The sequence below is a fragment of the Mytilus galloprovincialis genome, chromosome 5 (assembly GCF_965363235.1).
Source record: "Mytilus galloprovincialis chromosome 5, xbMytGall1.hap1.1, whole genome shotgun sequence".
NCBI classification, from domain to species: Eukaryota; Metazoa; Mollusca; class Bivalvia; order Mytilida; family Mytilidae; genus Mytilus; species Mytilus galloprovincialis.
The window spans coordinates 41,026,616-41,039,350 of NC_134842.1; the positions used below are offsets into that span (position 1 = coordinate 41,026,616).

Consider the following 12,735-nt stretch of genomic DNA (forward strand, 5'->3'; position numbering starts at 1 on the left):
ACATATTTGTTTTTATGTTAAATGTGAGTAAGTGACCATTTGCTTGGATTATCCGAAATAGAAATATGTTAAAATAAACTTTTTGAACTTTTACATTTATAACATCACTCTTTATATTTGCCTTTTTTTGCGTGCTTCGAAGATTGCAAATACAAAGCTTTGATCGGAATCTCGCTAATTGATAACAGTTTCCAGAATAACTTCATACATGTAACACCTTTTTATTTCTCGTCCATATAATTTACATGTTGATTTTTAGCATCCGTCTATCACATCTTCACTCTTTGAAGTTTCACATCTGGGTTGAAAAATAACAAGTCGTTATCTATTTCACAATTGGGAACTTTTCTGTTGTTTGAACAGTCAAAAGAAAATCGTGATAATGTAACAGTGTAATCACATTTATCATCGATAATTTACGATTTAGTTTAAATTGTAATAAATCAGAAAATTGCTAATTGTTGTACACTTGTTTCAGATAGATTTAATCGTTGGCAAAATTGTTATAGCAAACTTATTAATTGCCTAAATTTTAATATGTTTATTTATAATTTTCGGATTAAGCTTGATGTCCAAGGTCACTGAACTAGTACATATTTTTGTTTAGAGGCAAACTTAAGCACGTCTCCGGGTGCGGGATTTTCTCCATGTGTTGAAGACCCATTGGTGGCTTTCGGCTGTTTTCGACTCTTTAGTCGGGTTGTTATCTCTTTGACACATTCCTCATTTCCATTCTCAATTTTACGTCATGTTAAGTTGAAAATCTAGGATAATTCAAGGATAATAAATACAAGTATCTATGATGAAATTAGGAAATATTCATGGGCGGATCCAGCAATTTTTTAAAAAGTGGGTTCCAACTCAGGATAAAGTTCCAATCATATTACCACATTCATAGGCATTGATCGTAAAAAAAAGTTGGTCCTAACCCCGTAACCCCCTACTGAATAAAAATTGAACGACACCGTTATACTTACGACAAACAGGTACTTATTCAAAATTGATATTAAAACATATAACTTCGAAAAAATACTTATAATAGCAACATATTAGCATATATTCTTTTTATTTTATAATGTATGATAGCTTTGTGAATTGATTTTTAGCTTATTTTGTTACGTTTTCTTAACGTACAGTGGCAAGTATTTCACTTATATTCCGGACGAAAAAGTAGTTATAACGAAAAATTACAATACTCAAATGTGTTCATCAAAATAGAATAAGAATTTTGACAGCTACTGAACAATAAAGAAATATTTTGAGGGCATACATTTTGAGAGAATAATATTCGCCTACGATAAAAAAAAAAAATCCTTTACTGTAACGTTGTATATACAGAAGGACAAAATACATTGAAAGATTGTACACTCCTACATCCTTATATTCTTGCATTACTATACAATGTTGTAACTTTTAAAGGATTAAATTAAAAGCAGGAGGTATCGTTTTTTTTTTTTTTTGTTTTTTTTTTTTTGTTTTGTTTTTTTGGCATAAACAAATATTGCAATGTGCTTCGTTTTGCTCCCCTCGGTGAAATTATAATATTTTCACGCCCTCACCTAGATCTAGATTTGAAATTAATTGTTATGTTAAAATAAACAATAATTTACCTTAAGCAATGTATTATTGTTGACCATTCGAGGTTCTTTTTTTTTCAACCCGTCTTCAGCTGAATTTGTGATTTTAATATTACTATGCGGGACGCAAGGGATTTCAAATCGAAAATAAAAGCAAAAAATGTGAAGTTTTGTGTCTTTCAAAACACGAACAAAATATTAGCTCGCTAAAGCTCGCATTACACCGGTGTCTTAGCCTCGTACACATACAGCTGATATTTAAAGACACTAAACAGTTATTGTCCATATGTTTCCTATGTTTTAAGAATTTATACATACGGGTTAATAATTTTATTCTCCTCCAAAACATTTTTGTAAAAAAAAAAATCAATGATGTGCATTTTAATCAAAAACTGAATAATTCCCGTCTGAAACACAAATTAAAACAAAGCTATCAAATCAAATTGGTATTATGGGTAATATGAGAACACAACGGGTGCCACATGTGGAACAGGATATGCTTTCCCTTCCTGAACACTTGAGATCACCCAAGTTTTTGGTGGGGTTTGTGTTGCTCAGTCCTTGTTTCCTAACTATTTTTTGTCTGTTTATCTATTTCTTTTTTTTTATCCATGGCTATGTCAGTTTATTTTCGATTTATGAGTTTGAATGTCCCTCTGATATCTGCTATCTTTTGCCCCTTGACCTTCTTCTTAAGCGCAATATTTACACGATGAATAAAATGGGGTTCTAATGATGTACTGCTTGTTTGTTTTTTGTTTGTTCTTTTTTTTCGGGAGGGGGGTGGGGGTACATGTATATATCTTATATGCAGTATAGTGATGTTTGGCAGTAGTTACTAAAAAGCTGTATGTTTAGTGAAACGGCGAAGACGAAATCATGTATTGACAAGACAACGTTATTTCCAATGACACATTAAAAGATTTTAAAACTGACTACGGCTGTGTTTTTGGTTGCAGTAATTTATTTACGATTTCAAATGTTCCTGGCTTTAATTGTACCATTACAGCTTATTTCCTAATACTTGTAGAGTAAAACTTCAGTCGGCTTGCTTGCTTTGTTTGTATTAACGTTAGCTCAAGCACTATCATAAAGATTGACTTCTGCAAACAATATAGACAGGCATTATTAAAACAAGTATATGTCATATTAAAATTTGATTGAAAGTTATCCCAATTCCAATTGTCAATATACAAACAAAGAAATCAAACTTACCAGTCTTACCCTGCATGAATAAAGAAATTAGCTGTAAGTGTCATGAAGAAGTACTTGTACTCACGCTAAGGTTGTCAACTTTACGGGAAGAATAAATCAGATTCTCAATTTGTTTACATAATATAATACTATTAAGTCATAAATTAAGAAGTCAATTAACACCTAAGCCATGTGGAATACTCGTTTTACTTTTTACTTGTACAATCTTACTATCCATGCAGATGCACATTTATATACCCTTTTCTACTTACACTTACTGTAACTAGGCGACCATTTGATTAATTTAATGAATGATGAACTATGAATAATGGAATTACTTCAGCGCGGTTCAATTCTTGTACACAATTATTTCCTGCATTTTGTGTTGTCGATAATTCCCTTTCATCAATCAGGCCTTGGATCGAATTATTTATTAGTTCCTACTTGTATATTATATTGTAATTAAAAGTTCGGTTATATGATACTAAACCTAACTGAAGGCACGGAATCCCTTTGCATATAAGAAAAAAATATTTAAGAAAAACTGAGAATTGATACAGGAACAGAACTGAAATTAAATGTATCTCTAATGTTTAGGTTGTTTTTTTTTCTTTTTAACAAAATATTTCTGTTTTCGAGAAAAATGAAATTGACACTCATCGATGTAGCGCAGTAAGCAAAAGAAAGCAATCGACAGATTGATGCTTTCTTTAACCATTTCATTCATAAACACAACTGTTATAAAGTCTTTATAGCAACAGGATTACTTATTTCCTGGTTTGAATTGTTTTGTTTCGGAACCTTCTAAGAGCTTACTATTCGGTATGGATTTTCTGTAAGATGACTTATGGTTGCTTTCATCTGTCATTTACTCTGGTTAATAGTTATCTAGTTTGCAATCATACCACATATTTTTTTTTTTAATTTTTAATTTATGTTATTCTCTGTATAAACGATCAAGCTATTCATTCTGAGTATATAAAATTAACGAATATTAATTATATGTCACTTTGATGTACCCTTGTAATTATCGCGGGATTTAAACTCAAACTTGCATAGGATTTTGAGACGATGACCTTTAATAATTCACATCTATATAAACTGGACCCCTGTTGTGTTCACCTGGAAGTGCAAAGCTACATGTATAGATGGAACGGCGGACCAGTTTAACATCTATAAGTCATTTTGTCTCTGGTGGATATTTGTTTCTTGCAAAACATAGCTTTTTATTCGTTTTCTCGTCCTTAATACGCTATAACTATTTGTTATCATAAGTTACGAACACTACCCAGTCGATAAAATGCAACTGTACTATTTGTCTAAGGCTTTATACGAATTTGCGACGAAGCATATTGTATAATATTCCTTGAATATTCTTTTCTTAGTATAATTGAGATTTTTTTTTTATCCCGGTTTAATGTTAATATTTCTTATAAAATGTGATATATATGAATAAACGAAAATTCATAACTCTAACTACATTTTTTGGGACTTTGCACTTTACACTAAATATGACTTTTTGTCCTTACTGACACTAACGTACAATTTTGTAGATGATTTGTTGTAAAATTTCACATTACTTTAAGTCATGAGTAAAATTGATTAGGAAAGGAAAATTCTATGTCGTGCATAAACGGAATAGAACACGGAAAAAAATATTCTTTATACAACATGTATATATCTGAACAAATTTCTTTGTTTCAAAAGAGTTTTGATTCAATATTTGAAGGTACTTTTTTATTGCAAATTTTAAGACAAAGCTGATATATCTACACTATATTATTTATGGTTTTCTAAAATGCTTTCATCGGCAAAGTTTAGGGCTGAATATTAATTTCTAGTTTATGAAAATTTGTAAAAAGATCCCAAGTTTTTAGAAATATCATCATAATCTATAATTTTACCTCCCCCCCTTCCCCCCCCCAAAAAAAAGCCATTGATGATGATGATGATGATGATGATGATGATGATGGAAGTTTTTAAAGACCTTGACTGGCTATACAGCCCTTAGATATATATAGGAAGATGTGGTGTGAGTGCCAATGAGACAACTCTCCATCCAAATAACAATTTTAAAAAGGTAAACCATAATAGGTCAAAATACGGCCTTCAACACGGAGCCTTGGTTCACATCGAACAACAAGCTATACAGGGCCTCAAAATTACTAGTGTCAAACTTACATACATGCATCTATAAGTATGCTATGCTTATTCAAATTAATTTTAAACGTCAAAGTACGTGACTGTTTTTATTAACGGTTTCACTAACTGAAAAAGCAACTGTCAATGAATAAATCGACAACTTGTAATGGTTTTGTGTTTTTTTTTTTTTTTTTTTTTGCACAACACGTATATAAAAAAAGAAGATGTGGTATGATTGCAATGCGATAACTCTCCACAAGAGATCAAATGACACAGATATTTTAACAAATTTATATATAAAGGTCACCGTACGGCCCTCGACAGTGAGAAAAGCCCATACCGCATTGTCAGCTCCCTGTTATTATTTTCTTGTGATTTTTATTCTTGTGGCTTTTTTCCGGTGACTTTATTTTCTATGGACTTTGTGACCTTTTTCCCGAGACTTTTTTCCTGTGCCTTTTTTTTTCCGTTTATCATTCTCTTAATAGGTATCACGTTATAACTACACTGTTATTGTCAGATTAGTTGAAAGCGTAAACATTTTAAATAAAGGAAATACAAATACTGACTTATATTTCTGAACAAATTTTAAACACCAAAACAAATCAAGATCAATGTAAATATATAAATATCTTTATTAGTCTCATTTGCTAAAAATAACAAAAAATAAAGTTCCATTTAATGATTGGCAGTAGAATAATTATCTGTTAAACAACTAAGCTACGTGTGAAATGTCTGGCAAGTTTTCAAAAGACGTCCTGCAGAGTACGCCCGCTGGTTATTTGGATTGATTAAAAAATGTATGAAATCCTCGAAAACGTTGTCACCACTTTAGCTTTACAGAAATATGTTATTGTCAATAGTCCACTAAACTTAAACACAAGGCTGCATATACATGTTTCATATGCATGATATTTATGATATGCAAATAAAAAAAATATGTTCCTATAACACTAAGATTACAGTAGCTGTATTAAAAAAATATAAATCTAGCTTGTTTAATCAAATAAAACACAGACTTACTGAAATATTATCCCTATGTTTTAAGCAATCGTAGATACATTTTATTCAGCATTTACTTTTAATCATTTAAAATAGAAAGAAGACTATTTACAAACTACCATACTACAATTTTCTACATTAGTTTTATTGTAAATTAGTTAGATATTTGCAACTCGGTATATCCAGTAAGCCATGTGTAGAGTACACTTTAATATAGGGATATTTTTAAACATCCTTTTTACAAAAAATAAATAATGAACCTTATAATGGATACATTTAATCTCAGCATGAAAGTAAAATATAATATTTCCATGTCTCAACAAGTTTTTAATGACTATACTGCGAACAAAAAAGTTTTAACAACATTTCACATCATTTAATTAAAAAAGACGGTATATTCAGACCTGAGCCAGTGACCATCATGTGGTGATTGTCGTTTCTTCTTTAATAAAGAAAAATACATGTGATGATGTGATTATAAAATACGAAATTTATCTGTGAAACGAACCCAATTACCTTTCGTTTTAGAATGATATAATCGTTCACACACGCTGTAAACGTTCTAAAACGAAATGATTAGCTTCACAATTTACCGAACAACACGCTTGTTATCATGCTATGTCGTGTATAAAGGTAATGGAACACGGAATGGAACACGGAATGAACTTAAACGAAATGAACGAAATGAATGGAATAAATGACACGTAAACGGAATGAACGAAACACGCAAACGAAACGAATGAAAAACGGAGCGAAAACAGAAAAACGGGAAACTTGAGTGGTTCAGTAGCTGTATTATTTTCTGCATTCGAATTACCAATGTTTTCGTTCGTGTTTCCATTGTTACCATTTCCGTTGTTTCCACTTCCAAGGTTCCAGTCACGTTTCCATTCATGGCATCCGATATTTCCTATTCCCGCGACATTTGTTTGTTTAGTATTGTCTGTTTTCGAATTACCAACGTTTGTGTTTGTGATTTCATTGTTACCATTTCTGTTGTTCCAACTTCCAAGGTTCCAGTCACGTTTTGATCCACGTCCTCCGATATTTCCTATTCTTCCGACATTTTTTTTCTTTTTTATTTTCTGTATTCGAATTACCAACGTTAAGGTTTGTGTTTCCATTGTTACCATTTCCGTTGTTCCCACTTCCAATGTTCCAGTCATGTTTCCTTCCACCGCCCCCGATGTTTCCTATTCCTCCGACATTTGTTTCTTTATTATTTTCTGTATTTGAATTACCAACGTTTTCGTTCGTGTTTCCATTGTCACCATTTCCGTTGTTCCCACTTCCAAGGTTCCAGTCACGTTTCCTTCCACCGCCCCCGATGTTTCCTATTCCTCCGACATGTGTTTCTTTATTATTTTCTGTATTCGAATTACAAACGTTTTCGTTCGTGTTTCCATTGTTTCCATTTCCGTTGTTCCCAGTTCCAAGGTTCCAGTCACGTTTCCTTCCACCGCTCTTGATGTTTCCTATTCCTCCGACATTTGTTTCTTTATTATTTTCTGTATTCGAATTACCAACGTTTTTGTTCGTGTTTCCATTGTTTCCATTTCCGTTGTTCCCACTTCCAGGGTTCCAGTCACGTTTCCCTCCACCGCCCCCGATGTTTCCTATTCCTCTGACATTTGTTTCTTTATTATTTTCTGTATTCGAATTACCAACGTTAAGGTTCATGTTTCCATTGTTTCCATTTCCGTTGTTCCCACTTCCAAGGTTCCAGTCACGTTTCCTTCCACCGCCCCCGATGCTTCATATTCCCCCGAAATTTGTTTCTTTATTATTTTCTGTATTCGAATTACCAACGTTGCTGTTGTCGTTTCCATTGTTTCCATTTCCGTTGTTCATACTTTTAGGTGTAATACCACCAAATCATGGTACGTCATATCCGGTTGTACACGAAAGAAGTTCGAAAAAATATTCACTTGAATTTGACAGTTGTAGGTAATTAATCCAACATTTTATTGCAGTAAAACCATTTCTGTGTCATGGACATATGTCTTGGGTATTACAAAACACCATTACTTTTTTATTTGGGATTTCTATAGACATTTTTGTAATCTTGAGGTTACATGGTGACTAAACCTTGTACATAGATAAAACAAGGGGAGAAATTTGATTGGTTAACTTCCAATGATGGTTATTTTCTTATATGCAATGAAATGTTATGTGATTTTTTTTTCTATAGAACTGGACAGGATAAAACTGTACTCATGCAAAGTATTTCTTTATTTGAAACAAAGATAAATTCTGCACATTTTTTTGAAAAGTGCAAATTTAACAAAGACTAATAGGGGAAAAATACTGGTGGTGGTGCTACACCTCCAAGGTTCCAGTCACGTTTCCATCCACGCCCTCCGATATTTCCTATTCCTCCGACATTTGTTTCTTTATTATTTTCTGTATTCGAATTACCAACGTTAAGGTTCGTGTTTCCATTGTTACCATTTCCGTTGTTCCCACTTCCAAGGTTCCAGTCACGTTTCCTTCCACCGCCCCCGTTGTTTCCCATTCCTCCGACATGTGTTTCTTTATTATTTTCTGTATTCGAATTACCAACGTTTTCGTTCGTGTTTCCATTGTTTCCATTTCCGTTGTTCCCACTTCCAAGGTTCCAGTCACGTTTCCTGATGAAGAATGAAAATAGTTATGTTTATACAGCCCGTTATAAAACAGACAATTAAGCATGAATGAAAGCTGTCACATTAATTTCTTTTAAACAAGAGGGACGACAGATACCAGAGAGCGATATTGTTTTCACCATCGTTTTATTTTGTATGTATTATTTAGTATTCAGTATATAAAACTCAATTTAGAAACTAAACCACTTCCATCTTAACTATATTGATCTTTTGGGCTTTTGAAGCAAAACTTATTGAGCTTTTACGAGAGTTTCAATATTGTTGTTTAAAGCATCAGAGAAATAAAATAAAAAAAAAAAATTAAGCTATGAAAAAAAGTAAAATCACATAAACTGTTAATACACGCTGAATAAATTTTTTTACTAATTTGGTTTTACCTGAGATAATTCATAAGGGTATCACTGGCAAAATCATCATTGTCACCATTCATTTCTCCAAGATCTGCATTTCTGTTTTGAATACTCTGTTCTAAAAAGAAAACCAGAAAAATTGTATTTTGATATTCATTTTCAAAAAATGTTAAACAAAGTTAAAAGTTTTGAATAGATTTTGTGCTAGAGTATCAAATTTATTTTGTCATTCAAACAAACACTAAAAGACTCTTCAGAAATGTCACTGGGCTTAAGTGATTGACATTGCTCTTTTTAGTAAAAATTTAGTAACATTTTCCAACCTTTAAATTCTAATTGATATTCTGTAAAATCTTACAAACAACAAATTGAATTCATGCCTTATCATATACCTCATACATCTGTTAACATTTAATGTTTTGTTTTTTTAAATCAAATTGACAATTCAAGTTGCCATTGGGTCAAAATGAATTTAATAAAAAGTTGATCGTTGTTTTATTTTGCCTGCATAAAAAAAAATGTGGCATGATTGCCAAGATACATCCATGTTGGTCTCACATGGATAAAGAGTTGTTGTTTTTAAAGTTAAGTTTGGCCGAGAAAAAGAGATTTTAAGGGATTGGCCAATTTATAAAGATAACATGTTATTCAGATTTAACCGTATGACTTAATCTGATTAGTCGCTATGTGCACCCGCTATTTGTTGTTTTTTTTTTTTTTTAGAAACTTCGTTCACTTTGTATTATACCAAAGGCATAATGAACTATTTGCATTAAACCCTACGCAACTGAGATGTCTTTTCCACTCTAGTATGAGACCATGAACATGTATTTCGTCAATTTCCCGCCCTAATTTTATTGATTGGTATCTTGTATAATAACTCTGAATATCAGCACAACGATGTTAAATCTGCAAATTTGCAGAAGCAATTGTTTTTTTTTTCATCCCTCACTGTAATTAAAACTCAATGTCAGTAAAATATAGAGTTGAAAACACACTACGTAATACATTAGGCATGAAGATATATATAATTTGAATTAATGCATTATCATATGTAAACCTTCATTTGAAGTCATTGATGAGAAAAATATATAATACTTTCATCTAACACATTATTAGTTAACCGCATAAATACTTTGTGAAATGTTTCTAAAAAATGTTGGTATTACCGTTTGGTATACTTATTAACATAATATCCTTACCACTGACTGTCATGAACAGACAGCTTAATAGTACTACAGCCTTCATTGTCATTACTTTCCTGAAATAGAAAAAAAACCTATATAGTATTGTATTCCTTTTAAGATTGCATGTTCACTAGACAAAGCTGATGAATGTGCTGTGTTTGTTAATACGTACATGTTGTAAAGTTCATATGACCTTTTATAAAACAGGTCATTACAGAGTATATAATCAAGCTCGTTTACACGTTAAGGAGTGTATGTGCTTGTATACAAGATGAGGAGTGTATGTGCAAGCTCGTATACAAGTACAAAGGGTAGATGTTAAACCTCAAATAAAAGTATAACAGTATATATTGAAGCTCGTTAACGAGTACTATAGTATACTAGTCAACAAAAGAAACGATACACGACTTTGGAGTAAATTTAGCAAAAAGATACACTATTTAAAAAAAAAAGTATTCACATATGATAATGAAAATTAAAACCTGCCGGAAAGTAACTAAATTCCGATAACCGGTCACGATAATAGGGTGCAATTTATTTTTGCGGAAAGTTTGATAAAAAAAAACGACACACAATTTTCTATGTACTAAATGAACTTTCAAGTTTGTTTAAAAATTTTCAATATGCTAATCAAATCATGTTCAAATCGTAAATTATGGGTTGAAATTTTGTTTAACAAAAAAAACATTAGTTAAACTACCTGTTATATGCTACGTTTGTCCTTAAGTTTTCTTTTTGTAATAAGTGTAGTACAATATACCTTTTACCTCATTTTGGTTTGTACTAAGTAATCATTCTTACACAACATGATCAACGGACTTGTATCTAATTTCTTTGGTTTTTTCTTGTTACCTCGATTTGTATTTTTGTGATCTATCAGTGAGATTTTAACATCGGTACACTAATATTGCCTTTAAAAATAAACTGTATATGTTAACTTACATGCGAAACGATGTATGAGGTGATTAAATATTTGTTCGTTTTGAGATTGAGACACAGTAATGACTGTTGTACCTATAGTGTGACTATTTTACCAATAACGTCTGTTTTGTTCACGCATAGTTGTAAATATAATGGAATTTCACTACTTCATGCTTACATTCAAAATTTGAAAAAAATATAATTGAATACAATAAACTTTAATTAGACGCGTGTGTTGTCGCCAAAATGACTCATCAATCACAATCAAATAATATATAGACAATTAAATGTACAATATCGAAGAGCATTGAGGACCCACAATTCATCAAGATTTTGCTAAAAATAATTTCCTCAAAAAGGCCTTTCAGATACCTTACAAATGGTATTGTTCGTTTTTTAGCGATTACCGCCACCTCTGTGCTGACATGAATAATCATTGATACGGTCATTATTGTAAAATCAACTGTTCGTAAAACTAAGAATGGTTTTAAATACAAAAGCTTTTCTACCTCAAGAATATTTTACCGTAGCTGTACAATGTTGTATTTGGCAAATGGTTTTTGAACTTTTGGCCCTGAATGATTCACAACTTTTAACTTTATACCACCTTTTTACATGTTTTTCATTCGAGCGTCACTGACGTACAATTTTTTTTAGACAAAATGTGCGTATAGCGCAACTACCAAATTTTAATCCTTGTGTCTTTAATGAAAAAAAAGAAGATTTGGTATGATTGCCAATAAGACGACTTTCCACAAGAAACCAAAATGACTCAGAAATTAACAACTATAGGTCACCTTTCGGCCTTCAACAATAAGTAAAGCCCATACCAAATAGTTAGCTATATCAGGCCCCGAAATGACAAATGTAGAAACAATTCGAAAGAGAAAACTAATTGCTGTACACAAAATGAATGAAAAACAAAAATGTTACACAACAACAAACGACAACCACTGCATAAAAGGCTCCGGACTTTGAACAGGCACATACTTAAAGAATGGGGCGGGGTCTATATCATTACAAAGCGCAAGACAAGTACTACTGTTGTAAGAATAAAACTCATCAGGTATCATTTGTTTGTTTTTTTTTTTCGAATTAAATTTAGTTCTGAACTATATTTATACATTTGCTATTATGAAGTTATATGTACGAGAAAAAGAACTTACCTTTTTAGTTGAGCTGACCAAGCTGCAATTTTCAGTTACATTTTCAGATATTTATATATACAATTCGTTCAGGTCATTATATACAAAATTAATCATAATGATTAAAAATGAAAAAAAAATGTAAGTACATGCTATATATATACATGCAATTAGTATATAATACCGTATTTTTATGACTGGAATTTTCGTTTCGGCACATAAATGACCATAATTGTTGATGTTTGTCTCCTTACGTGTTAGTTACTGAAATATAACAATTAAGAAAAGTAGAAAATTGTTATTTATGGCAGGTTGTTGACAAATAATTACGATAATGGTTTTGTTCTATTGAATTTCATTTGCACGATTTTGACATTTCAACAACAAATACTGTGCCTTTTTTTTTATCTGAGATGAAATAGCTAAAGAATCAATAAGTAAAGCTCCTTACACGGATTAGCCTACTTTTGTGTATTTTTAGTATATTCAGCAATATTTTAATGATGACGTGTAAAAAGGTTGAAAGACTGTGTATTTTAAATGCACCTAGTATTATCTGTTTTTACTATCAT

At 31.6% G+C, this 12,735-nt stretch overlaps 1 protein-coding gene across 1 annotated transcript; it reads right to left on the reverse strand.

Moving 5' to 3' along the window:
* Positions 1–8,113: 8,113 nt before the first annotated feature.
* On the reverse strand, positions 8,114–12,217 carry LOC143075820 (uncharacterized). Its single transcript, XM_076251377.1, has 4 exons — positions 12,185–12,217; positions 10,113–10,171; positions 8,938–9,028; positions 8,114–8,545 (listed from the first exon to the last, which is right to left on the reverse strand). The coding sequence occupies exons 2-4, from the start codon at positions 10,162–10,164 to the stop codon at positions 8,206–8,208; spliced, it is 483 nt and encodes a 160-aa protein (XP_076107492.1). The 5' UTR covers positions 10,165–10,171; positions 12,185–12,217; the 3' UTR covers positions 8,114–8,205.
* Between the last annotated feature and the right edge of the window lie 518 nt (positions 12,218–12,735).

What these genes read in the sequence shown, in the direction of transcription:
- LOC143075820 (XM_076251377.1), bottom strand. Translation starts at nt 10,164, where the DNA reads ATGACAATGAAGGCTGTAGTACTATTAAGCTGTCTGTTCATGACAGTC. An exon ending in TCTGTTCATGACAGTCAGTG is followed by an intron (nt 9,029 to 10,112) that starts GTAAGGATATTA and finishes TTTTCTTTTTAG; the next exon opens with AACAGAGTATTCAAAACAGA. An exon ending in ACCCTTATGAATTATCTCAG is followed by an intron (nt 8,546 to 8,937) that starts GTAAAACCAAAT and finishes ATTCTTCATCAG; the next exon opens with GAAACGTGACTGGAACCTTG.